We start from the raw sequence: 26,437 nt of genomic DNA, 5'->3' as shown, positions 1-26,437 counted from the left end.
ATGACCAATTCACAGCAATTGTCATTAAAACATACAAATGAAAAGGCTTTTGTCTCCTGAGGAAGACTGAAATTGCGACCTAAGTCCACACTAAAAACTAATGTAGCTTAAAAAGAGTTTACTGTTTGTCTTCTTTTCTTTGTTTCTTAAAGGATTAACTCGGATAAGTAACCAGTTAAAAGCCAGGAAACAAAAGGCAGGATTTCATCCCAGAGACCAGTGGAAACCCTCGGGGATCTGGATCAAGGCCCTTGTTTTCCACATGTTCACAGATCAGCCAGAAAAGGGGGAAAACAGAAATTTAATTCAGACAAAAGTAAAATTATACATTTGGAGAAAAACTGCTATCTTGAGCTAGACATGACGGGCTTTGAACACACAGTTGATAATACTTTGGAAAGGGAAAAAAAATGCATTGTAATGTGCTAGCAAAACACTGTATAAATCTATCCAACACCATAGTGTGCAGTTCTCATCTCCTTTCTCTCACATGCATAACCCACCTCAGTCCCTCAAGGAACTGGAAAACACAGAAAGCCAGCAAGAACGATCCAACCTATGGAACATATCCCTCATCCAGGAAAAAGGATAAACATAGATGCTTTAACAGAGGTCTATAAAAATCAGGAGGGGCATTGAGAAGGTGGTTAGGGAGGACTTGTTTATTATCTCTTCCAGTAATACAAATTAGGGATTATCAAATGAAATTAGCAGGTACCTCGTTCAAAACAAAGGGAGGTACTCCTTCCCAAAACATGTATGCAAGCTGGTTGGCACTCTTCCACAGGAAGTTACAGAGACTGAAATTTTATGTGTGATGAATATGTGACTACTTCATCTGATTAGGAAAAAAAAATCCATTAAGGCTATTAAAAACAGAATTAAACACCACTGCAGGCTGTGAACACTCACCACAGGAGTTTCTCTGTAAGATTACCCTGTTCTCATACACTTCAGGCTTTCTGGTATTGAACTCTGTTTGAAGGTACGATACCAGCCTACGCACAACTCTCATCTGAACTACAGATGTCACAAGATCTTCTAATTTCCTGGAAACCTCATTCTTTGAACGTATGAAAATGGAATATTGAATGCAGTACACTTCAGAAAGTACATCTAAATAAAGCAAGGTGACATAAAAACAAAATGATAACACATGAGACGCTTAGTTTGCTCAGCCCCGAGCAGAGCAGGCTGAGGGGAGGCCTCATGGCGGCCTGCAGCTCCCTCACGAGGGGAGCGGAGGGGCAGGCGCTGAGCTCTGCTCTCTGGGGACAGCGACAGGACCCGAGGGGACGGCATGGAGCTGGGACAGGGGAGGGTCAGGCTGGGGGTTAGGGAAAGGGTCTGCACCCAGGGGGTGGTCATGACACTGAGCCTGCTGGACTTTGAGAATTGTTTGGACAACGCGCTCAGACATTGGGTTTGACTTTAGGGTGGCCCTGTGCAGAGCCAGGAGTTGGACTTGATGATCCTTGAGGGTCCCTTCCAATTCGGGATATTCAGTGGTTCCACAATTCCATAAGAGAAACTTCAAAGGCTTACTCAAACTCCTCTTACTCCCAAACGTTATCAGACTAACTTACTTTTTTCAGTTAAAAACAAAATAAATTCATAAGGAGAAGAAAAATATAGAGAGAGAATAAATAGAAAACTATTCAAAAATTTAAAGCAACAACTCTTTGAGGCTAATTTAAATCCTCTCATTTGTAGGCCACTACAACAAAATAAAATCAATTGAGAGATTTATGGCATACCATCAGTCTGTTTCCTTGGTCCCTCTTTTGTAGTTCCAACAGTCCAGAAACCTACTATAACTCTAAAAGATTATAAAAACCAAAGACTTGCAACAGCTGCTGTAATGAAAAAAACAAACCCACAGAACAGCAATACACAACTGTATTTCCTCTTCAGACATCTCAAACTTTTTGTGACCTGTAAGGTGAATTATGTGCACCACAACACTGTCAGTCAAGTGTGCCTAACAAGTTACCTACCTGCTGAACAAATCAGGCCCTGTCACGTAGTCTGAAAAGGTTTTAACTGCCTCTGGTTTTCTCTGAGAAAGTGTTACAGACATAAGGTGTCTTCAGATGCACAATATTTCAGTATTTCACTGTATGAATACACGCTGCTCCCTCAGTGGTGATACTGATGTTCATGCCAAACTGGAGCTGTTTACATCCTCTACATTCATGTAATTTATATTTCTGCATTAAAAGGAGAGTCTCAAACCTTCATAATGTGAAAGACATCTAATTAGAGAGACAGTTTCACAGATTCCAAACTTCCCATTTTCAACTACAAAACATCTCTTCAGTGAATTCAGAACTGCTTAAATGGAAAATTACTGTAGTTCTTGTTTCCAGCTGTTGAGCTCCATTAAGAAATGACCTGAGCCAGCACCAAATGTCCAATCCAGCTATCCGTGCACTAAAACTAGCAGGTGTTTAGCAGACCACCAGCAGTCTACAAAACACAGATGAAGAATATCTTCTTTAGCTTTATGCAAGTCACCACAGAAATATGTGCTATTTCAAGTAACTTTCAAAGAAATAAGGTAGGTAAAAAATGAGATGCTAAATTTTTGTTTTAACTTTTTGGACAGAAAAACATGTAGGAACAAAGGCTTCAATGAATATGAATGATGAAATGTTATTTTCATTAGAACTCTGGGTAGCTTGGAGAGCAGAAGAGTGCTCATTTTGCTTTTTCCATCATCATTCTCCACCGCGTACCTGCTCTACGGGCAGATGAGTTCAGACTCCAAAGCTGCTATAACTTGGTATCTTGACAAATTAAAAATTCAAATTACGGACAGGGAGGGGAGTGGAGAGGCTTTTTTCTCCTCATGTGCTTGACATGCTGGCCAGGAGAGAAACCTATGTATCTCAACTCATACGCTTTGTAAGATTCCTATTTCTGTGAAATTTGGACCTTCTGACACTTGATGCTGTTAGGCTGTCAGTTTTAAATGGTTAATGAACACCAAATCTGCCTTCATAAAAGGCTAATGGTGAGAAAGTGAATGCAAGAGCTTACATTAGGTAGATGCTGCTGAAACTAATGGAGCAAGACATATTAGAATCACTGAGGAATAAAAACACTTTAGCAAATGAAATTAAAAAAAAGCAAAAATGGGATGAAAGCTACACAGTATGCTCCCAACTGCCTCATCTCAAAGTACTGGAAGCATACACATGGAAATGAGGAGCATGAACAGGCTCATTTAGCTTCTTCCTCAAGCCACAGATTTGCAATGGTAGAAGATGCTTTTGCAAAGAAAGTTCTTTTTATTATTTTTTTTTCCAGCAGATTAGTCTTCCTTCTTCTGTGCTTTATTTATTTTTAATTTTCCCCTTTTACTGAGTGTGGTTTACACAAATGTAAAGGATCCTGTCCCCCTCCACTCCTTGTCAGAAATTTTACCATTTGCAGGTTGCAACTCACAATTAATTTCTGTCTCCTCTGGGAAGGAGCCTTTAATCAGGCTGCACATTGTGAATGAAATCCCTTTCTACTCTCCCAGGAGAACAATCCATCTAGATTGCAGTGATAACCAGCATGATCCAGATTGTACCATCCAGTACAGAAACTGCTGTTATGAAACCTTCTCTTTTACAAAAACTAATGAACCTTACAACAGTTACACAGATCTACACTCCCTCTTGCAGAAGTAAGGAAAGCAGTTCAGCTACTTTAATCTCTCAAAAAAAAAATAATCTAAGAAAACAAAAACCACGGAATGGCTCTTCTTTAGTGTCCTCATTTTAAAGTAGTAACAATGCTGCTTTACTCTTGTGTGAAAGTTACAATGCTGACAAACTGCCAAGCAGCTATTCAATTATATTTTTCAAATCCAATGATTTAAAAAAAAAAAAGAAAAAAAAAGACTAAACCCATACTGTCATGCAGACAGTCCCAGACTTTGTGCTGTCAGCAAATATTTTTCCAATTTTGACCTTAGATTTCTTCTTTTCTTAACATAAGTTACTGAGGCTAAGGAGTGATATACTATTACTTAATCCTTGCAGGGAAAAATATAGTGCACCAAGTGACAAAGCAAAATGCATGAGCATCTCCATCCAGTTCTCTTTCAGCTGACAGGAATTTCATCTATTTTCCTTTGAATGAAGCTCAGAAACTTGAAACACAAATGAAAAAATGACTAATATCATGTGGTTTAGCTTTTCTTTTCAGCAAGTGCTTTAGGTACAGAGACTGCTTCAGAAGAAACTGTCAGCTGGACACACGGAGGTCTACTGCTATTTGGGTGGCCAGTGCATGGCAAATAGCCCGGCACCCAGCAAAACCCAGGCAGCAGCAGGCTGTACTTGGCTACAAGGCCCTATTGCATCAGGACTTCCTCCCCAGGAGCTGAGTCCTCTCTCCCCCTCCTTGATTTTTACTGGGACGTTTTTATGAAGCGCTTAGTCAACTCAGTTTAATAATGTAAGCTTATATTCGTGGCATTTAAGAACTATTTTATTAAGATCAAATGTCACTGCCTTGCTACAGAAACACATGCAAAAAAAAAAAAATAGGAGTCTAAAAGGCAACTTAGAAATTGGCTTTCAGACTCAAGCCCACAGAGCGTCTGGCTGCTCTAGGATCCTTCTGTATTCCTCTTTTCCTCCTTCCTCTTTTCTTTTTTTAAGGCAGAAAAGAGAAAGACCCATGGCACATTGTAAGAGAAACAATTCAGGAAACCTGTAGCTTCATTCCTCCACCCTGTTTACTGACCTCAGTTGTTAAATGCAGAAGTTGAAAGAAATTTTTCACATTTCTACTCAGAGTCCCCAAAGAATCTGCAAATAATTAAACAGTTTACTTGGTGCCTCTCCATTCAGCTTTCTATAAATTTTTACAAGCATCAGTTGACTCCAGTTTTCCTTGAAGGGAAGGATAATTTCCAGCTAGATTTTATTATCCCAATACAATTTTCTCCAAATCATTCGTATCAGTTTTCCTCATTCATACAAGAGACTCCAAATGTCACCTCACACAGAAGAGGGATTAGTAAAGCTCCTCCTCTTTTTTCTGCCAAAAAGAAGTGCCGTTTTATTAGACCACTTGGGAAGGAAAAAAAGGAGGGGAGGGGGATAATTTTCGTTTAATAAGCAAACATTTGAAAGAGCAACACATCCTAAAGACTGTGCAACTATTCTTGCCTAACTACGAGGTTACATTATTCTTTAGAGTAAGAAAATTGAAACCAAGTCATATAGAAATAAAAAACATCTGTGCAAGCTTAATGGCCAAACAGTCCGAAAGGAAAAAAACTTAAGCTAAATGGAGCCAGGACAGAATGTGTTTTCACACAAAAGTAACCCCCTCTTTTAATACCTTCCTCTATAGCAGAAATGGACTTCAGGATCCCCAGTGCTCTCTTTCTTTCTTTTCTTTTTACCTAGCCAGCATCTACAAACTGTGCAGAACTACCAAGGAACCCTGCAGTCGAATCCTGTGCTTTGCAGAAGATATATATTGCAAAAGAGTTTTGAATATTAACAGAAAAAAAAAAAACACAGCAACTAATTGTAAAAGAAATACCTCCTCTCCCATTGTGAAGCCCAGCTGCCCTTCAGCAGCTCAAAGTGTCCAAGACGAGCACTGGAGTCCTGCCCCTTCCTTGCATGAGCTCAGCCCAGCAAGGGTGGGAGCCCAGCCCTAGCACTGACTCACACTTCGGGCCATCCCAGGGAAACAAAGGTTCCACTTGTTTATTTCACAGGAAATCTGGAGCTTTTCCTACCTCTGCTCACTCTTAAGTTAGAAGTTTCCTCTCCTTTCCCAGGCCAGTCGGCTCTCCTGGCTTCATGAGACTGAGAGCTGGGAAAGGCAACGTAAGGGAGGATGTATATGGGCTTCTTGTCTAGGCTGTACAGATAAGAAGTAATGCAAATAATTCTACAGGAAAATGAATTTTTGAGCAATTCTGAATGTACTGGTCTCTCTATTTTGGGGTGGGGGGAGAAGATACTTCATGTCATATAAAAGTTTTTGTTTGGGGTTTTTGTCTTTTAAAGGAAGACGATCAAGAAACAGCAACACCATTAAGATGATGCTCTCTTCCATGAAAGTCTTATAAATTCTTAATATTTCCGCCTCGCAAACCTTCAAATATTAAATGAATGAAAAAGGGCAGGGGAGGACAACACATCATGCGCTTCTCAAATAATTTGGAAGAAATTAAATATTTATATTTAAGCAAACCACAACATAGTACACACTCTCACTTCCATCTGACCTTAAATACCTCAGAAAAATGTTGACACGTTCACACACAAACACGTCTACAATGTACACACACGCAAATAGTCAACGCGTTCCCTAGACACACACACCCATTCTCTAAAAAGATATTCTCATGGGAGTGCCAACGCAACTCTGAGACAAGAAAAACTGAACTCATACATCGAAACAAACAAAAAGGTTCCCTGGTTTTAAGAAATAGCGTAAGGAAGGACATGATAAACTTGGACCGTATGCAGATTTTAAAGGGGAGGCCATTAAATTGCTCACTCTGCTTCCTACAAAAACTACAAGAAAACATTTAATTTGCAGAGCCAAGATATTTAATATATTTTCTGTTACGATCATGAAATAAATTGTATATCCTCCCTAAGTTTTCTTTACAGGATGCCATTTTAAGGGAAAAAAAAAAATACAACAGACATCCCCTGGGAATTATTTATGTATATTTGGTCCTGATCTGGTTGAGAGGCTTGGATTAAATGATCTCTGAGATCCCCTTTGCTCTTATACCAAAGTTAAAATGATCCGAGTAGGACTACTGCTACTGCAAGTATATATCTCTGGAAATAAGGCCAGGATATTTCAGGATATTTTAAAGATTGGAAAAGACCAAGATGATGGGTCACAGGCAAGGTAACCTCTCTTGCAGCACACTCCCTGTGCCAGCTCTGTGCTGCGGAACAGGTTCAGTAATGACTCAGAGCAAAGTCTGAACTCCTCCTGAGCCAGCCAACCCACCTCCTGAGGATTTCTGTTCTCCAATCACAAATTATTTTAAAGTTGTATTACAACACATCGTTATCAGTTCCAGAAAGCATGAAATTATTATCTATTTGTAGAGAGAAGAATAAGCCATAACACATTTATAATGCATACATTTTATGAATATGTATAAATATAAATAATACAATCATGTATGTCTTTTTAAAGATAATCCTTGATTATGGAAAAATTTAAAAAGGAAACCACTTAAGAAAAATTCCACAAACGAATGAAGCTGAATAGATAGCAAAAGATAACTGTATATATTTTATTCTTGGCAATTTCCAGGTTATAGACAGTCCAGCTCACATTCATAAATCTTTTTAATACCTCAGCAGCCATGAAAGTTATTTAGGTAATTTCCAAAGTCAGATAGATTATTTTATTTTTTTTTGTACAACAGTATTTGTTCTTTAACTTTCAAAGTTCATGCATGCCAAGAAGATTAAATGTCATCTCATTAAATTTGTATAATCTTTCCAAAGTTTAAAAAGCCTAACCACTCAGACATAGCAATTAAAAATCAAAGTTTTATTATCTGACAAAATGCAAGTGAAGCAAGAAAAAGAATCTCATTTGACCTAGAAACACTAAGACACTGTTTATGAAAGTGTTTATTCCTAATGCCTTGATTACACTAATTTAAATATTTTGTATCAATTTGTATCAGTTCGATTTTACTTAGGTAAATTTTACGACTAGTATTAGACAGTTTCATTTGTGAGCTTGTTCTTCTGAAGCCCAACAGACAGCAAATATAGCCAGCCTACATGTCAGTACTGCTACTTTCTAAAGCGTTTTCTCTGTACTGAAGTTGAAACAAGAAACCAATCTTTCATTGAAACTCAGTTTATGTCTCCAGCAAATATCACTGTAACTCAGGAAATGAACTTTATTTTGAACTATTAAAGCACAGTGGGTTTGTTTTGTCTTGTTTCATCTTTAAATGACTCCTTTTTAAACGCTTGTGGGGTATAAGTCTTGGGAATGGTACAGACTTAACTGAAAACGAGGGCTTTCATGTGATTTAGCAAACTACTGGTCTTCAAAGTACAACGCAACAGCATCATGTATCACAGCAATGTAGGACGTATATACTTTTGCTCTGTCCCTATTATGAAATAAAATTGCATTAGCTTAAACCTATACATCCTGTTTCTCAGACTACAGCATCCTAAGACTTCCTAATCAAAACCACTCCTGAAAAATCAGGAGCGCTCCCTGCCTGCTCTCCTCCAAAGGAGCTCACTTTGGCAGAAGCCCAGTGCTCTCCCCCAGGAGAACAGACCAGATTCTCCACATCACTTTTAGGAGCGACTTCTAGTACTAGCAATACTTCTACATTACTCTGCTTCTATTTTTAGATGCTATTCAAGGAGCTCAAGTCCAGAACATAAGTTGAAAAACGTTTTCATGCATATGCTGGATGTACTTATTTCACACGAACAAATCTTTTCTGAATAAAGGCCAATGAGGTTTTGTGGCACGGGCAACAGCTATCCTGCATTTATTTAGAGCCTAAGAGCTGCTTTATTGAAAACAAAAGCCTAAAAAAGTCACAAGCAGCACAAAACATTGTGTGGCTAACTTCCTCTGCCAGAAACTGCTGTTGCAAACTGATGGTAATCTGAACTATGTCACCAATACCTGAACAGCTCTGTCTGGGCAGCCTGAACATTTCACAAACCAGTGTGAGAAAGCGTGAAAGCAAAGCTCACTAATGGGATAGCATGGAAACGCAGGACGTATACAGGAGGTCAGGAGACACTATTCATTTAAGTATCACAGTTCAGTGACTCAGTAGAGACTCACTGCCAGCCAGAGTTATCAAATTTGTTCCTCTCTTTAAACCCAATTTTCCATTTCCTGTTCTATTCCCTCGATACCAAGTCCTGTTTTGAGTCAGCCTCCCCTGACTCAAAGAGGCATGCTGCTTTTGGACTGCCACTCATTTCAAGAGCTGGCCATGTTTCACCTACTTTTCCTTCTTATTGCTGTGAATTATTTACTCCAGAAAGGCTAATTATATTGAAGAGACATTAGTTAGAACTTCCACGGTGCTCCACGAACATAATTTGCTGTTTGCAAGAGTGTGCTATTTCTGTGTAATGGAAGAAACACAAATCCTGCTTCCACACCGAGCCCTTGAAATGAAGGGTTACACCGGTGAAGGAACAAACCCCGTCTGCAGAGGCAGCCTTGCTCTCAGCACAGCTTCAGGAGGGAGCAGGGACCTTCTCCCCTCGTACCTTTCCTCACAAGTCAACATTAAAAAGTGGTGAGGGCAGGGATGCCAAACTGCACAGACAGCGACTTCAAAGCGAAACACAAATGCTGCTGGAACAAGCTGAATGCTTCCCCCATTCCCACATAGGGTTTGACACGCTGCTGCTGCTTGCTACGACTGCTGCCATCTCTGATGGCTGTTCCTGAATAAACGAATGCCAGAAACCTGTGCTTTCAAGAGCAAACTGCTACAACCACTTGATATTCACACTGCAGGCTCTCTGCCTCAGCAAGCATTTTTACTAGTGTTTGTATTCAGTGCCAGGTAGTTTTGCTCACATCCATTTTTTAATTATCTCAGGATTTTGACCGCTGTCTCTCACATCTCTGTGTTAGGGGTGCAAGCATCTCCCAGGACATCCAGCGTACACAGTGAGTGCTGGCCACGCACACCTGAGCTCAAACCCAACATAAGCCAGCTTGGAAATGCCAAAGACCTTGCATCTCTCAAAGATTTCTTTTTAAATGACAATTCAAAATTAAGGAGAAAAATGATCTGTGCAAGCAACAAGGCAGGAATTGACATAACAGCTGTGGCAAAGACCTGACTGGCAACAAAACCTCATCATCACAGTTTCTGGATCCCTGGGTCATGGCCTCAAAATAGAAACCCAGATCTTACAGGCACCCTGAATTTATGACTTCCCATCTTACTACTTTGGACAGGTAGATTTAATAATTGGCATCATCTTCCAGCCCTTCTAGCTGTTCTGTCTACTTTCATTATTTCTTCTCCATTTCCCCTCTCCACAATATACTTAATACATGCAGAAATAAAGATTGCTATGTCACGTCTTGCAGTGAGAAGGATCCCTAAACAGCAGTTAACTAGTTGCTGGGTCTAGAGCCATTACAGCCTTTCCTTTATATTAAGTCGTTATGGTGGCTGCAATATTGCCCAGTTTGATGGCTGGATATAATTTCCATTAAGTTCTGGCAAACACTAATGTGACCTCACCAAAGGCTGCTAATGAAATCTAGCTCTGCTCGAATTCACCAGAGCTAGCTAACTACGAAAATCTTGCCTGAAGAAAACTATGAACACATCTCAAATGGAAAATGCAAAAGATATTCTCAATGGTTTCTTCATAAGTAAGGACAGCTTCCAGAGAAATAAAAATGACTTTTTAGGACTTCTCTTCTGCATTCACCTATCACAGCCTCCAGCATTTTCAGCTGAAATTGCAACTCAATACAAACAACCCGATACAGTTAACTCAGACTAGGGAGCATGTTGGTTAAATTAATTTTCTTCTACTTTTAGAGGTTTATTTTTAGATACGGGAGAGGAAAATGTGATAGCTCATTGGAACAATGGAAGCACAGCACATATAGATCATATTGGAAGGAAGAGCAAGCTAGAAACACAAGTTAAAGACAAGCCACTACAAAATGAAGAAGGAAAAAAATAAACGCCGGTATAAATGTCTCGAAAATGCACAAGCAGAAGGAAAAAATGTGAAATGGACATTTCTGTTTGGCCATACAACTTTAATAGTGCTACACTAAATTTTCTAAGGAGATACAACATTTCCGTACACATACTGCATTTCTTCTAAAAATTCATGTGAGCAAGCTACAGTTCCTGTCACACGTAGCATAGCCAATTAGCTCACTTACAGCTATCATTAATGGGAATTTGACAGAGCCAAACCTCAGGAATCTGATTCTGTTCTGACTAGAAAGCAAATACGGCCAGCAGTCGATTCATCGATGCAAACAGGCAAAGAAAAGAACTACAAAGGAACAGTATTTGATTCTTTTATTTTAAAACACAAAAGAAAGCTCTGATGGCACTGCTCATATTAAACTATCACAACTGCATCATTGATTTCCCTAGGATAATCTGCTTTTGTGATTTTTAGAACAAAGAACAGCAAAGCAATGAATTCTGCACACCGATAAAATCAATGGGTTTCCACGCAACTCCTCAGTTTTGCCTCCAGTTAGAGAGCTTATTGATCACCCTAAAAGACAAGGGCCACTATATTCTACATTGTTAGCACTGGGCAAACACTTGGAGCACAGCAACCTGACTGGTGATTTACAGCAGGGTGTACTGGAATCTGTTCCTGCTCTGCTGGCAGCAATCCCTTCTGCCCTCATACTCCTGCCAATATTTGTGTAAAAGCTTTCCTAAGTTAACACAATGATAATTCATAACACCTTTGCGTGAAATATGATCTAAACTTATGAATCATAACATAGAAGAACACAGTAAAACAGAAAGTAATAACGCCAACAAAATGAGACCAAGTTGATTCTTCTGTAAAAGGGAACAGCATCTCCCATAGGCATTATCTTGTTATAAATAATCCTACATTACACAATCCTCTCAATAATTTACTGACACTTTTAAAAAATCAATAGTTGTTAGGTAATGTTGTAAATGAAAAGGGTAAGAGTATCATTACTGACATATATAGAATGTTTCATCAGTAATAATATCAAGAAGAACCAACAGAAAGAGTTTGAGGGTCTCCAGACTTCAGAAATACTTTTAAAACATGATGAAATTGAGGATAGCATTGCTTCTGCCTCTTCAAAAGATTACAACTTATGGAAAACCTGAAGCTACTTCTTGTAAATGAGCAAGATACACTGATAAAGATCCTTTTAAAAACTACATTATTTGAGAGAACTTGTACTGATTCGACACTCTGCATCATAAATTGTGACACTTTTGACCCTATATGCAGAGTTCTTGAGACAAATATGAACTTTCGTGGAACTACAAACACTGCAGGATTCTCTCCCAGCCAACATTAAATGGCAAGAAACACTGCAATGACAAGGGAGGAATCTCCTGCAGCCAGGAGAGAAGTACTTGGGGAGGTTAATCTTTTGCAGTTGTAACCTGATGTTTTGTCAGTGAATCATGTGTTGGTGCTATGCATAGGTAAAGACAACAGTCCTGAAGCTTCTGAGTGGCAGTGTTCAAAGGTTAACCAACCTGACCCTGCCCGGGAAAAAAAACAATGACAGCAGAGTGTTGCTTTTGCTTATCCACACACTTGAAGCACAAATAAGGGACTGTGCTTACAAAGATGAAGACATTATTTTCCACTAGCCGTACCAACTTTAGGAGAAATTTGAGGACATAGGAAGGAAAGTCTATAGGTAGGATGAGAAATGTTAGAAAATTTCTGAAGATTCCAGTTTCAGTTTTTGTCTGGCAAGAAATACACTCACACTGCACCAATATCTGTCTCTGTAACGGAGAAACAAATGTATGATTTCTCATTACTATAAAGTGAAGACTTCCCTTCTGTGAACAAAGGCTACTTCATAAGCACTTTGTGAGTACTTCATATTAAAGCGATGAACTCCAGAGTTCAAGAAGTATGTAATTTATTTTAATCAGTTCCCATTTACAATGACTATTTTATAGATGGCTACAATTATAGTAAGTCCGCAGATAAAAGAAATCATTTCTGTAGCCTTAACAGAGCCTTATCAATTGAAAATTCTGATCTGCCTGTATCCAATTCAGGAGAACTACATTTTGTGAAACACATGAATTCTGGTCTGTGCCTACATTTATCTTACAAGTGAATGTTGCTGTTACACACAAATTATAAATACTATTAGCATGTAAATTCTATTGTGTGTTTATCTTAGGAAATTGTCTGCATATTTCCTTTATATACATACATGTGGAAAATTAGTGATTTATAATGACTCATTTATCATAGAACTGCATTATTAAAATACGCACTTCTTGATGCTAAAGGACTTTTTGTCCTGAATACAGAAAAAATGCTTAAGTACAGTGATGTATAAGCTTAAGTCTATCTTCTGTCAGGTACATCCTATATACAAAGGAATTTTCCTTATGTGGGACTTGTATGAATAAGATTTCAGGCAGCCATGAAAACAAACATCCTCCAAAAAAGGGGTTAAAGAAAAAAAAGTTATTTCCAGTTATTTGAAACATCTCAGTTTGATTTCTAGTCTCCCTTTCTAGTTTACTTAATGACAGTTTTGGAGGCTAGAGACCAAAGAATGCTCTCTACAAAGATGGTCTGTTTCAATCTGTGAAAGTTAAAATTTTCCCCAAGTGTTAATCTCAGGACTTACTTTTTTATGTCATATAGAAAAAAACCCACAAAAAATAAGCTTTCCCTTTTTCAAGCCCTATCAAACAAAGGAGATTTTTGAAAGCAATTTTTTAAATTAACAAACCCATACTAAGTGGAGGTATTTAGCTATTTTCCAAATCTTCCTTTTCGGAAAACTGATGATACAATGACTGTATCTCTTGCTTTACGCAATGACTGTATCTCTTACTTTATATATGAACTAGCAATTATTTTTTATTATAATGTGGTAACTACAAATCTGAAAAAGCCTCTCCAGTCTTCTTCTCTAAACCATCATTTTCTTAGAAAAAAAGGACAATTAACTGTTAGAGGAGTAAATCTTTAAGCAAAGTAACAGTTCTGGTAGGCAGTTGATGTCACTAGAACTCATTTTCCTGTGTGTGGCAAAAGAAAAAAGCAAGAGTGTCATCCACGGAAAGATTAGGAAATAATGACCACAAAATTTTAAGTCCTTGTCAGTGATAGAATTTAGAACTTCAGGATGAAAACTTCTTTAAATCAACAACAAAGGAAGAATTAAGAAATGATACGTACCTTATCTACTGTGACAAAATCATTGTCAACTTCTATTGACCTTGGCCGTAGTTTTATAGGTTTGTCTTTGAAGATATCTCCAAAGCCAACACCCTTGACCTTTTTGGGTTGGATTGTCGTGCCTCCATTGGCTCCTTCTGATTTTGTGCTGCAAGAGTCACCACCATCACTCTCAGAGCCTGTAGTATCTTTTAGGCCTAGGAAATGGAGGGATAAAAGAAGGAATCTTAGGTGTGAAGATCCCTGTTTCCAAAAGAGATTGTGACCGGAACATGATCCCTCCCACCAAGCTCTATAGGAAAACAAAGGCTTGAGATACTGGTAGAGAAGAGGTTGTCCGTGCCATGCGCTCATTTCGGAGTTTTAAAAATCACATCACTTCATTGCATTGGTGTACTCATTAGAGCTTACACCAATCCACAAAACATGCATGCTCCGGGATCAAAACTTCATTCATGAAGACAACCATTCCTTGCGTACCAAGAAAATCCTTCTTAGACATATATGATTTGCCAGAGAGTTCATTAAATGAAAGAGTTGAAATCAGTTCTAGGGCAGCTATTGTATAAAGTCACTTAAAGCTAACAGTCAGTCAGACCAGGCATACTGTACCTTAAATCTGTATGACTCATATCAAGCCAATTATGCAATTAGTATCTAAAGTTACATTACCTAACTGGGAAATATAAAGCTGAAAGCTGTTTAAACAAATCTGCAATCAAATAAGCTGCATAATGTGTTCCCTGCTGAACATTAAATCTCTCTGCAGCATAGACAGCCTCATAAGAAAAGCACCCATGCACACAATCCTCTAGGAATATAATAAATCAAAACTGACACTCTGATTTGCATTACTTCTCTCGGTGAATAGGAAAATTTATCAGTGCTTATCTGAAAATTTCCGCTGTTTGAATAGCAGAGGCCACAGATCCAATATGGTGACGTCTCGGTCCTTTACAGGATGGTGCAGAATCAAGCCAAGCAGTCGCTGGCAGCAGAAGTGACCCACTGAAGTTTCCTCCAATTGAAACAGTCCCCAGAATCATTTACACCTTCCTTCCTTCCTATGTTGCAGATTGACTTGACTATGTTTCCAGGAAAAACACAGCACTTTATGCTAGCTACTACATCGCTAATTCTACCTAGAAATAGCAAACCCAAATTCTCATATTCCCCTTAGAAGCGTTTATGGTGCCACAGACACAGATCATATGAGTCAAAGAAAGAAAAAAATCAAATAAGCTTCTCAGCTTATTTTTTCTTATACCAAGGTCAACAAATTGATTGCAATGGATTTTCATTGTAAGGCTGCCAGGAGAGAAGAAAATCATCCTTAAATTCTAGACACCCCAAATCAAGTAGAGATTACATACAAATCTCTTTCCCTCTTCCCTTAGGTAAGCGTATAGTCTTACCCAAAAATCATCTATATTTCCACAAAGAGGAGAGAAATGACACTAAGATAAGAGGAGAGTCTACTGGATTCCTATAAATGGCTTGCAAGTTGTGGAGCATGTGGGAAGCTTTACAATACCCTAATAATGCCTCAGATCCTACAATTCTCCAACATGTTTAAGTAGCAAGAATAGGATGAAACAGCAATCTAAGCTGAAAGCACCTGAATGCTGTTTCTACACTAATCTAGAACAATCTTTTAAAGCCAAATAGAGCAATTACCTAGAGAGAATATTTTGATGGTCAATCTTTACGACTAAAATTGTTAATATTAACAACTGAATCCTTTCCTTCTGCCTTCCTGACTCAAGTGACAGCTCTAGGTTTAAAAGACCAAAAATCCACAGAATGAGAAACATTTTAAGGAGAGTGGAAAATGAAAGAGGAAATTCAAGGTATAGCTCCACATCCAATCTCTTTCAGGTTCATTCTGTCTTTAAGAACAAAGGCAGAAAACAATCTGGGGCTTGGGGCACGGTTTTTGGTTTTGATGTTTCTTTTTAAGGTCTCCACACAACAACTTTGTCATTCTGATGAGCAGTAACTCGCTTTCAGGGAGTCTTCTCATCTTCCTGGCAATTCACTATTAAGGAACAAGACTGGTAAAACTCAAGATCTTTCTCAAGAGCTACTTTAAACTTCTCCGATGAAGCACAGAAAGCACTACAAGTCCTGAGGCCTACAGGAACAAATTCACGAGCCAGGAAGCGAGGGGCTCACCTGCTAAAATTGGTTTTAGCAGCAGGGTGCTGTGAGGAGAGGAATTCAGGAATTGTGTATTGGGATGGGATTTTTAGTGAGGATGGTTTTAGGAGACAAATTAGAGAAAGCTCCTGCTCAGAAACAAACAAAAAGGCTAAAGACTAAGCAAAATACTTTCTTTGTCTCTGTGGCCTCCTGCATGGCTGCTACATCTGCATGTTGAATTTATATATAACATTTCTGATTCTGCAAGGGTATGAGTTAGATACCACCATACAAGTTATTTCTTCCATAAATTGCCCAGGATTTGAATTAAGAAGAATTATAAACAGTAATAATAATCACAGTATGACTTTTCTCACATATGCTGGGGCCTTGATCTTTTTACTTTGACCTTTTTGTCTTCCCATGGCAGGCCTTGGTTAACACCTCAAAAGCTGGTTTCATAGGCTTATCATAGTTAAACGGTGGCATTCATGCCATCATTAAGGAACTTCTTCCAGGGCTCATAAAAGCAATAATGAGTGAATTCAAGCCTTCACTGCAATCCCGTTCTGTCTGGGCTGTGGTGGTGGTGATGATGATGGGGGCCCTGTCTGTAGCGGAGCCATTCCACAACACAGGGGCACTCAGAGATGCAGGGCAAGACTAATTAAGCCTGATAGGTATAAATCAGCAGCATGGCAAAGTCACTGCCTTTTTCTTATTACTAAACCTTGTTGTGACATTTCTCTCCCCCGTCCCAGAGAGGGAGGGGGAGGGTGAGCGAACGGCTGCGTGGTGTTTAGCTGCAAGCCGGGTTAAACCACGACACTTGGGCAGTAACAATAGAAGAAAAAAGAATAATATTTCTGAGAGTAAAACCTCCACAACTCAAAATTCTGTACAAAGCACAGCGATCATTTTGTCTTTGCTGAACAAAGGATCTTCTTCTTTATCCTGATGTGGGATAGGGAAATTAGCCTCTGGCAAAAGTTCCCTGCTTCCTCCTTGCCAGGATCTCCTAAAACTACTCTGTGACAGACAAAAGCAGCAGTGCAGAGACCTCCCTCCACAAGTAACTGCGTTTAATTGATAGGATGCATGACCTCTCTTAGCCACTCCCTGAATGGAAAACATGTCTTTAAAATAAATTAGTAAAATAGGTTTTCCACATCACTGATTGTGGGAGAAGAGAACATACACCTAGACCTGGACCTTGGCCAGTAGATGGAAATAAAATATGGAAGTAATTAAGGGAATTACTCAGCAGGTGTCATATGGACTTACAGTTCTTTGAAGCCTGCATGAAAGAGAGATCAGAAACCTCAAGGGCTCAAAGACAATTAGGCTTTTATTTCTGGGTAATCACTTGTTTTTCATTATGGCATCTTCATCTTCTATAACCATTCTTCTATGATGAGACAACACACCTTACATCAGAAGCCTCACCTCAGGCTTCCAACAGACTTCCCTAGCATCGCCCATCTGTGCTTGATGTTATCCAAGAGTCATTTCGTTCTCAATGCTGCCACGGAGCTTTTATTATCAGGACTGTATACTGTGACAAAGTTAAATAGGAAATATCATATATATATATATATATATATATATATATATTTTATATATTAATGACGACAGAATGAACTGAAGTGATGCCTGTCCAAAGTAAATTGCATTTGAATGGTCAGATACAGTGGCCAACCTGACAAAGCTTCTTCAAAGTCAAAATACTTCTTTCTGATGAACTAGGAAAATGACAGAATTTATTATTTTTTGACTGACACAAACTGAGGATCCCCTTGGACTTAAATAAATGAGAATAAAAGCCCTAGCTTTTCCAAGAAGTATCTGCTCTTGCTCTTATCACTTGGTGGCTGTGGGAAAGAGGCAGAAGTGGCAGCAAAGAAAGGCAATATGCAGTAGAAATTCAGAATATCTTAGATAAAATGAACGTGTACACAGCAACATTAAGAAAAAATAACGCAGAGATTAATCTAACATGCTCTTGCTCTTAAAGACAAGCTGAGGGGCCCTTCTCTTTATCTTAATTTTTTCCCGAGGTACCTGAGATATACATTTTTGATGTGTATCTGTATTTTTGATGTATATCTGTATCTGTACAGATACAGAACTTGCAAGCAAGAATTTGCAATACTCTGCCCACCCTTGCATGACAAATACTCTCCTCTCACTTAATTTTTAGTTGGGTTGTTTACTGAAATAAATACATTTATGTGTCTATATCTATTTAACGCATATTTGAATTTCTACCCTTTCCTGACAAAGAAGTTTCTCCTACAAAGTTGCAGTGGTGGAGACTAAAATAAGGTGCTATTCCACATTTTGACTGAAACCAAGGAATACTATTTTTGCAATAATTTCCCAAGTTCAACTTGAGACATGTAAGCCTTTGTGATTCTATTTTATTAAGCATTTTCCTCTAACAATTTCTTCGTCCAAGATCGAGAGATGAGCAAAACTGAAGTCAGAGAGTGATCCAAGAGCCTTTCTTGCCTTTTGAAGGGGATGCTCTTTGATTTTATTCCACAATACAGACCCCTTCCAGTCTCTTAAATAAAAACAAAAATCTGGGACCCGGGACTCTGAGCTTGTCCCTCCTCCCAAAACCAGAAAATTGCCCCTCTTCCTACTGACTCAAATACCCTCCTTTTTTCCTTCAGCTTTGCATGGCCTTTTTCACCATTACTGCAAAGGAAAAAAAAAGCTTAGTAGGAGAACAGAGCTGGACCGTTTCCCTGAGAGCCAAATACAGCCCACAGATAGGGCTGGGAACTAGGCAGGAACCTGAGTGACACAGACTGACAGATTATGAATTTTAAATATGGAATTTTCTGCAAGAAGAGCTACGGTTAGCAGGGAGGTCACGTTGCTAAATGGGCATTAAAACCTGGAGTGTGTCTCAGCAGGCACAGTCATCTGCCACTGACGAGCAGTACGACCACACCGGAGCAGCTGCAGCAGAGCTGTGAATGTAGCACAAAGGTAAGGCCAGCAGCTCATCAAACTATCCTCAGGAACACTGAACACGTTTTTGGTTTTAATTCTAGTCATTAAATACTTCAGATATATCCAGGACAGGATAAAAGCTACACTAGTCAGGTCTCTTGCTATTATTATTTTTTTAAAACAGCAGATTTTCTAGAAACATCATCTCTGTTTCAGCATTTGGATAGCTGACAAGCTAAGACCATAACAGCACTTAGTGCTTACTAACATGCCTAGTGTCCCACCAGTTCCAGTAATATGAAACTTTTTCAGACCCTTATAACGCTTTTAGGACTTTTTTGGATATCACTTCCCATTTCTGGCTCTATAAGCAAAGATGCTTTTATTTATTGTTGCCAAATTATCTGTAGCACCACAAGGCAGAGCTCAAACCTGAGTGTTAGGTGCGCTTTAATAATATGCTTCCTAAAACCTGGCCAAGGGCAGCATCAGCAGCAAGGGGATAAAATTCCCAGGAATCCCAACTTTTGGCTGGAACTAGATATGGGACTCCTGGCATAACGTTATTTAAAAAGATCCCGAGATCTAAGATTCTCGGTTGCTTCATGCTCCTTACAAGTGCAAGATAATTTAGTATTCATGAAGATTAAATTCTCACAACACTGTCTGGAGGAATTTCACACTTCACACATATTTTTCCTCTATGGCTATATATGAGGTATTAGTTTTCTCACGACATTTCAAACATACCACACTTCTGTTGTGCCAGTTACAGGTCTTTTGAGAGCAACATTCTGAAATGTACCAAAACAGATTAGCTCAAACAGGGATTAAGAAGAGACCGCAACATCAAACTTAATTCACCAACATCCCCAGAGCTGTGCTGGCATTAAACCAAGATTCTAAACCAGAAAGATTTTTAGGGATGATAAAGGGCTGTGTAAACTAAAGCTGTTAAAATAAAAATAAACAGCTGTGATAAAATTAACTCCATTCAAAGCAGGAAAAGAATTGTTCCTAAATAGCTTAAAATGGCAGGAAAAATGCAATACATGGTAAGCCTTACAGAGCTTTCTATTTTAAGGTATTGTTTACAAATTTAATTTTTATTCTGGATTGTTCTCTCTACAGACTTTTTCTGGCATTGAGGAAAAGACAAGAACACTGCTGATGTGTGAGCCAGGGATGCTCAGGCTCTCTGAGCTCTTCTTGGACTAGCTCTGTTAAGCCATGTAAAGGTCAGCTGTTCAGAGGCACACACCTGAGACAATGCAAACAGTCTCCTGATTTGGTCTGGCAGCCAGAGAGAAACGCTGTCAGCTGTGTTTAATGGAATAAAGAACTGTGTAAATGAAGCTTATTGGGATTTCTGCCTTTTATGGGAGGGAGGAAAGGCAAGGGGAAACGTGGTCTTTCCTTCTATTTAGAGAAGGGTGGTGTGGAGCTCCTGAGCGACTGATGTGAACGATAATGAAGGTGAAGCCATAGATGGCAACTGCAGCAGATGAAACAGGAAGCGTCCTTCTTCCTTTTCCTCACACAGAGGCAAAGGCAGAATGCATAGATACAGCCTATCAGGTACTTAGCTTGAGCTTGTTTTCTGTGAAAGTCCTGTATTTTGCTGAAGACATCCTTAACAACGTTCTGTAGTGTCAATTAAGGAAGGCAAAAACAGAAGAGGAAGCTTGATTTTTAAAATGACTGTAAAACAAAGCTGCACTGCTCCTTCATAATTAAAAGTTAATAAATTCACACTTTAAAAAAAACACCACATTTATGCTTCTTAACCGAGTGATTATACATGTACAAATGGTTGATGCAGACTATCTCAATATTAGTCATTATTTGTTCTTCTTGGTTATGCTCCTTGAAGAAATGTAACCTTGTATTCTAAACATTTTGTCATTTCCTTTCACAACGTTCATTTTCCTTAACACAACGCTTCTTGCCGCGTAACAAACAGCCCCAAGATTTTATGCTTTCACAAAATATCATGCAGGGAAAAGGGGAGCAGTGTCCTGCACCACGTAGCAGCATGCATTATGGGCAATGCAGTACAAGCATCTTCTGCAGCATGAACACGGAGCCATCAAGGAGGAAATTGGTGGCTTCACCTCATCCCCAGCCATTTCCCTGAGTACCACAAGAGCAAACAGAAACAACCACTCATTCAGGAGTTTCACAGCTGTACTCCCGCCTTCTTCATTTTGGAACTGTTTTGTCATCACCCGTGTTCTCTCCAAGTACAGGAATGTGTTATTGTATGTGAAATAACAGATAAGCAACCACAGCCAAAAGGATTCTTTCCCTGCCACTCACCAAAAACTGATCTTTAATGAGACTCATGGAAAGCCACTTGCTGATGGGAGCCCAAATCTTTGGAAGGATTTAATGCAATGTAATTCTTCTACCCACCACCCGCAATTGCTTGCCATCTGTACATTTGTTCTCCAGAAAACAGGATGCTTATTCTTAATCAAAAATTTTTCTCTCGTCCATTTTTTAACATTGTTCTTTGTCAGATGTTATTTTTCATTGTAGCAGTGGTGAATTTATTACACAGTATTCTTTGTGAGCAAGTTAGAAGCCGAAATAAAATTTGTAACCGTCCTCTTCAGAACTGTTCAAACCCATGTCCTGGTTTCTCATTTAACTGTGCTCACATTCAGACATTCTTAAATGGAGTTAATAATACCACAAATACGTCAACCATATTGATTTCTTTGAACTCTGACCAGACACTGTTCCTCAAGGATTAGGAAAAAAAAATTAATGTGTTGGAGCAATAGAAAACACAATTAAGGTTACTCACGAATACTTCTGTTTCAAGGATCCTGTCTCATCTTCTTCCATTATATCTAGTATCTATTACTGACAGCATTGTGGGTCCATGTATAAGGAAAGAGAGGCAAATATTTGTCAAGTCAGGCACTGAATCTGCCCTGTTCCTCTGTTGTAGCATTTTCAAAGGAAAAGAAAGTGAAGGAAGAAAGAGAAATTAGACCAGTAAAAATAAAAAAATAAAAAACCTTAGAAATCCAAGATGCAGGAAAGTTCTAGGATGAGAGGAAAGAGGGCTGTGATCAACAAAATGACAAGTAAGTAATTTGCTGTTGTTGTGTGTTCACCCAGAATACACAGCAGCAAAAATTCTCTGACAGCAGGTTAATGAGCAGAATACCAAAGGAGTTAGAGCTATTGCCGAGTGGAGTTTGGCATCCTAATGACTGAAAAAGCCATGTCAGCATGTGAAGGCAATGCTGGCTGCTTATGCAGGAGACAGTCTTGCATATTTCAAGGAAAAGTATCTCTAGAAGCAGCTACAAACTAATTTGACAGCATTTAGCTACTCCAGGCCTTGGTTAAGAAAGAAAATTTCTTTTAAACATAGCAGTTGCAAAATGGCTTTCAAAATGAAATTATTTTAGCGCTACGCACATGTTTGTAAAGTAAAAGCATTTTTCTTCTGAAGCTTGCTTCAGAAGTTGAGCAACGCTTCATGCAATGCAGTACAGGCGAATCGAAGCACCCTTTGGGCATAAGGAATCTGAAGCTATGAACTGACTTGTGCTTAGCTTATGGAGCAATCAGAAACCTGACAGCGGAGGAGCTGTGGGTTGCTTGAAACCCACGGTCCTAAATGAAAACAATCCTGTGGAGTGTCTCCAAACAGTTTTCACTGGAAACACAAGCAGACAGGTATCTGCCTAAAAATAAGGGCCACAGATAAGGTACAAAATGGAACAGGCTGGCCACACCTTCCGTAGGCCTGCTGTGGAAGAAAATTAGTATGCAGGAAGAGAGCTGCCAACAGATGCAACAGGAAGAATAGTGAAACCTCCTCTCTGCATGTTAGTCAGGAGATAACATCTGACAGTAGCGATGCCAACTCTCACTTTGCTTAACACTTTCCCAGATGATCTGATTTTGTCTACCACCCGTTTCAGTCCCAGATTTAACCCAGTAAGTGACAAACAGGCTGCAAAGGTAGCTGGACATCTGGCCTTCTAAAGTGCAGCTTTACAGGGAGAGCAAGACACCTCGGTAGCATGAAAACAACGTCCAAGTCTCAACCAAATGCCAAGGGACGTAGCATCAAACACGACATCTTTCAGCAGCTTGGAAAACAAAGTTCATAGGGGTGTTTGTCCTGGGCAATGGGAGACATCTACTGTGGGTTGTCTTCTTGCAGCTAGTGACTAAGAATGCCTGTAGATACCTATCCAACCATACATGCTTTGAAATGTTTGTTGAAATTTATTTTGCGCAACATGGCATGATCACGGGTGGTTATTGTTATCAAGGAGAACTAAATGCAGAGCTCTAGCATGACTGGACATTGAATTCTTTCTGGTTTTACTTAGGCTCTACCTATATAACTGGAGAAGGCCATTTGGCAGTTAATAAAGAATGGGCAGGGCATGAAAAGCAAGTTTTCTGGTAACATTAGGGCAACACTGCCCAGAGAGTTTACTGTTGTGAAATTAAGGCTCCAAAGGCAGAGCTCATATCTGATTTGAAGTGAGGTTTTGAAATGAGAAGTCACACACACCAGAGTCACTTTGTAAATCTGTGTTACTCTCATCAGGTAGGTGGATCATCATCAAAAACAGAGGGGATTGAAAACACGATGGTCTAAGAATTCTGCAGGAAGCACACACTGATTAAGGCAGTTAAGAAGGCTCTAAGGTGAGATGCAGCAGAAAAACATGAAGCCATGTTGGTCTGCTCCAGCCAGAGCAAGAGCTTGGTCTGAAGCTCGAGAAGAGCTCAGAGAAGAGGTGAATTCTGGTAGACAGGGAGATCATTTACCAAGGGCTGCACACATAGACGGAACTTCAGTTTTTGCTCAGACAACAACAGAAGTGCAAGTGCAAGTTACCAGCGTAGAAGGCTATCACTTCTACTGCTTCATCCTTTGCTGTGAATATGCTGAAGACATAATTCAACAGAGGTAGGAAAGCAAACTCCCCCACCCAGAGAGTAGAAGGAAGGGCAGCACAGCTTGGGTATTCTGGAGAGAAAGCTGGATGAGATAAAATCAGATGCCAAAGTTAGCACAACATCCTGTTCACCGGAGGACAGGACTGAACGCTTTGTACTTAGTCACACTAAATGTGACTCGGTAGGATCTCTTTCTGCTAGATTTCTGGATGAGAAGCAGGTGGAAGGACAGATTTCTGTCTTCCTTGCTTCCTCAGTCTTGCATCTGATACCACTATCCTCTCTTCTTCTGTATTAACAGGGTAGTAAAAGCATATGAAAAGCAGCATATGTTCCATGCTTCCAAAACGCAGAAGGCAAAAACCTGAACATGAAATGAAAGTAGCTTTGTATCTTTTACCTGCTTCCTTGGCAGAAAAACCTATCAACCAAAATGCTGTGAGTAATAGCTGTCAAAGACAGAATGCCAAAAGAAGAGCATGCAGTAAAATTGATACAAAACAAAACAAAAGCCACGTTGTTCTTAAGAAAAGCACAGCGTATTTAATGAATTCAGCAATTCTAATGGGAACTTCAGTTTTAGAGCAGATGGAGATTTAATTCAAAGATATGTGGTTATTATCAATTGTCTTCATATTTCAGGTGGCAAAATAGATGGGACTAAATGGCCTTCGTTTCAATCCATAACAAACCCAAACATCCCGTGTAATTTACAGTTTATTGTGGGCTTACACGCATACATTATACGGACATAACATATACATGCACAGAAGGACTGAGTGCATTCTCACTGCATTAAGGCTAGGCAGTTCATCAGCAGCAAACCGACTTGAGCTTACAGACAGATAGATATGCATGTAGAGTAGCTGTAAGTGAGTAGCAGTGGCACACTTTACAAGTGTAGATAAATCAAACAAGTACTGAGGACTGAAGCTATTGCTTGTTGATTTTGAAACACACTCACTGTTATAGCGTCTGTAGCTGTCAATCTTTGCCGGTGCCACTCTGTACAGAATTGTCCCTTCAAAGGCAGATTTTCCTGACAGCAGGGAAGAGAAGGAAAGAGGGAAAAAAAAGAGAAGGGGTGGGGTGGGGGTGAAGAGATCGAATGATGGTAAAAAGAAGGGAGAGGAAGAGGTTTTAATCTGTATTTTCAGTCACTAACATTTTTAAAGACTCATTAGCAAAACAACGAGAATATTAACAAAAGTATCTGATTTTACATGAAGTTAAAATGTTCTTACTGCATGTATGTCAGATAAGAGAATCTCATGATTTTGCTAAAGCTGTTCTTTACAATGTCCAACAGAATGCATTTTTGCTTCGGTTTTGTCTGTTGTCCATCAAGATTCATAACTTGCAAATTAAATGATTTGTCTGTCTTATTCAGCCCCCTCATGGAGCTCACGGGAAGCCTGAAAAAAAATCAGTACTGCAATGACGTACTCACAGTGGCTCAACACTCCTGTTGCAGATGTAGTGAACAAGCACAGCTGACTTCCAAAGAGGGCACTGAAATATTCTGGTTTCTTTAATATACCAGGATCCTGTGAGCATCAAAAATGCTGCATCTTTCCAAGAGGATTTATTAGAAATATTTTGGACATGGGACCTAGTATTAAACAATGCTTTGCTGAAGGAATAGATACAAAAAAGCTAAATAAAGCAGTTTTTCAGCCAATGGCTTAATCAGGTGTTTTAACTCTGTACACATTAACAAAAACAAAACACGAAAACTTAAAAAAAAAAGAAAACAAGAAAAAAGAAAAACACTTCCCATCCTAGGTATTTAAGATAACATTTCCACTATCAAAACCATGAATTTCTTGGTGCTTTTTTTTTTCTTTGATAGCAAGACAACTCATGCTCTGGCAGTCATGGTATGGAATTCAAGCGAAGGCAAAGGGCATGAGCATTTGAGGTGTCACTTTTAGTTTTGTTAACCCAAGGTATACAGGCAAGTCCAAAAATATACCAATGTCAGCTTGCTGTCAAGATCACCTAGGTATACTATCACAAAAATTAATGTATTCAGTATAATTTTATAGCAAAATAGCCAGTACATGTGAGTTATTTCAATGTAGCATCCACCCATTCTGGTACCAAAAATGTAGATTATATTTTTTCCTGCATGTCATTCTGTTGGACTTTCAGGAAACAAAAAACTATGCCTATTTATATATCGTAAAAAGCAGTTTCTTTGTTTTGTACCTGTAGTTTAATTAACAGCACAAAGTTTTCATTGTCTTATTTTTACATAACGAGGAAGCAAAAATGCTGCAAATCTACTTTTCTACCTGGCTTTTACAAGATACCATTCAAATAATGCCATTAAAACTTTCAAGGTACAGTTAAGAAATTGCTAAGAGAAAGGCATGTTAAGCTTCATGACAGTGAAAAGAACCAGAGAGACAGGAATGAACATCAGAAAGCTTTAAGAATAC

The 26,437-nt window shown here is 39.0% G+C and overlaps 1 protein-coding gene across 6 annotated transcripts in view; it reads right to left on the bottom strand.

The window, feature by feature from the left end:
• Nucleotides 1–26,437, bottom strand: part of SH3KBP1 (SH3 domain containing kinase binding protein 1) — a 224,657-nt gene that overhangs the window by 68,193 nt on the left and 130,027 nt on the right. For 4 of the 6 annotated variants that reach the window (XM_032182102.1, XM_032182119.1, XM_032182130.1 and 1 more), the window contains 2 exons: nt 24,958–25,032; nt 13,944–14,140 (listed from right to left, as the gene is read on the bottom strand). In XM_032182102.1, the coding sequence (XP_032037993.1) occupies nt 13,944–14,140; nt 24,958–25,032 (272 nt within the window). Of the gene's footprint in view, nt 1–5,553; nt 5,609–13,943; nt 14,141–24,957; nt 25,033–26,437 lie in introns of those variants that run through there. The other 2 variants (XM_032182110.1, XM_032182148.1) reach the window with 2 other exon arrangements.

The sequence above is a fragment of the Aythya fuligula genome, chromosome 1 (genome assembly GCF_009819795.1).
Source record: "Aythya fuligula isolate bAytFul2 chromosome 1, bAytFul2.pri, whole genome shotgun sequence".
NCBI lineage: Eukaryota > Metazoa > Chordata > Aves > Anseriformes > Anatidae > Aythya > Aythya fuligula.
The sequence above is the reverse complement of the archived record's forward strand: the minus strand, read 5'-3'. Positions and strand labels throughout refer to the sequence as shown.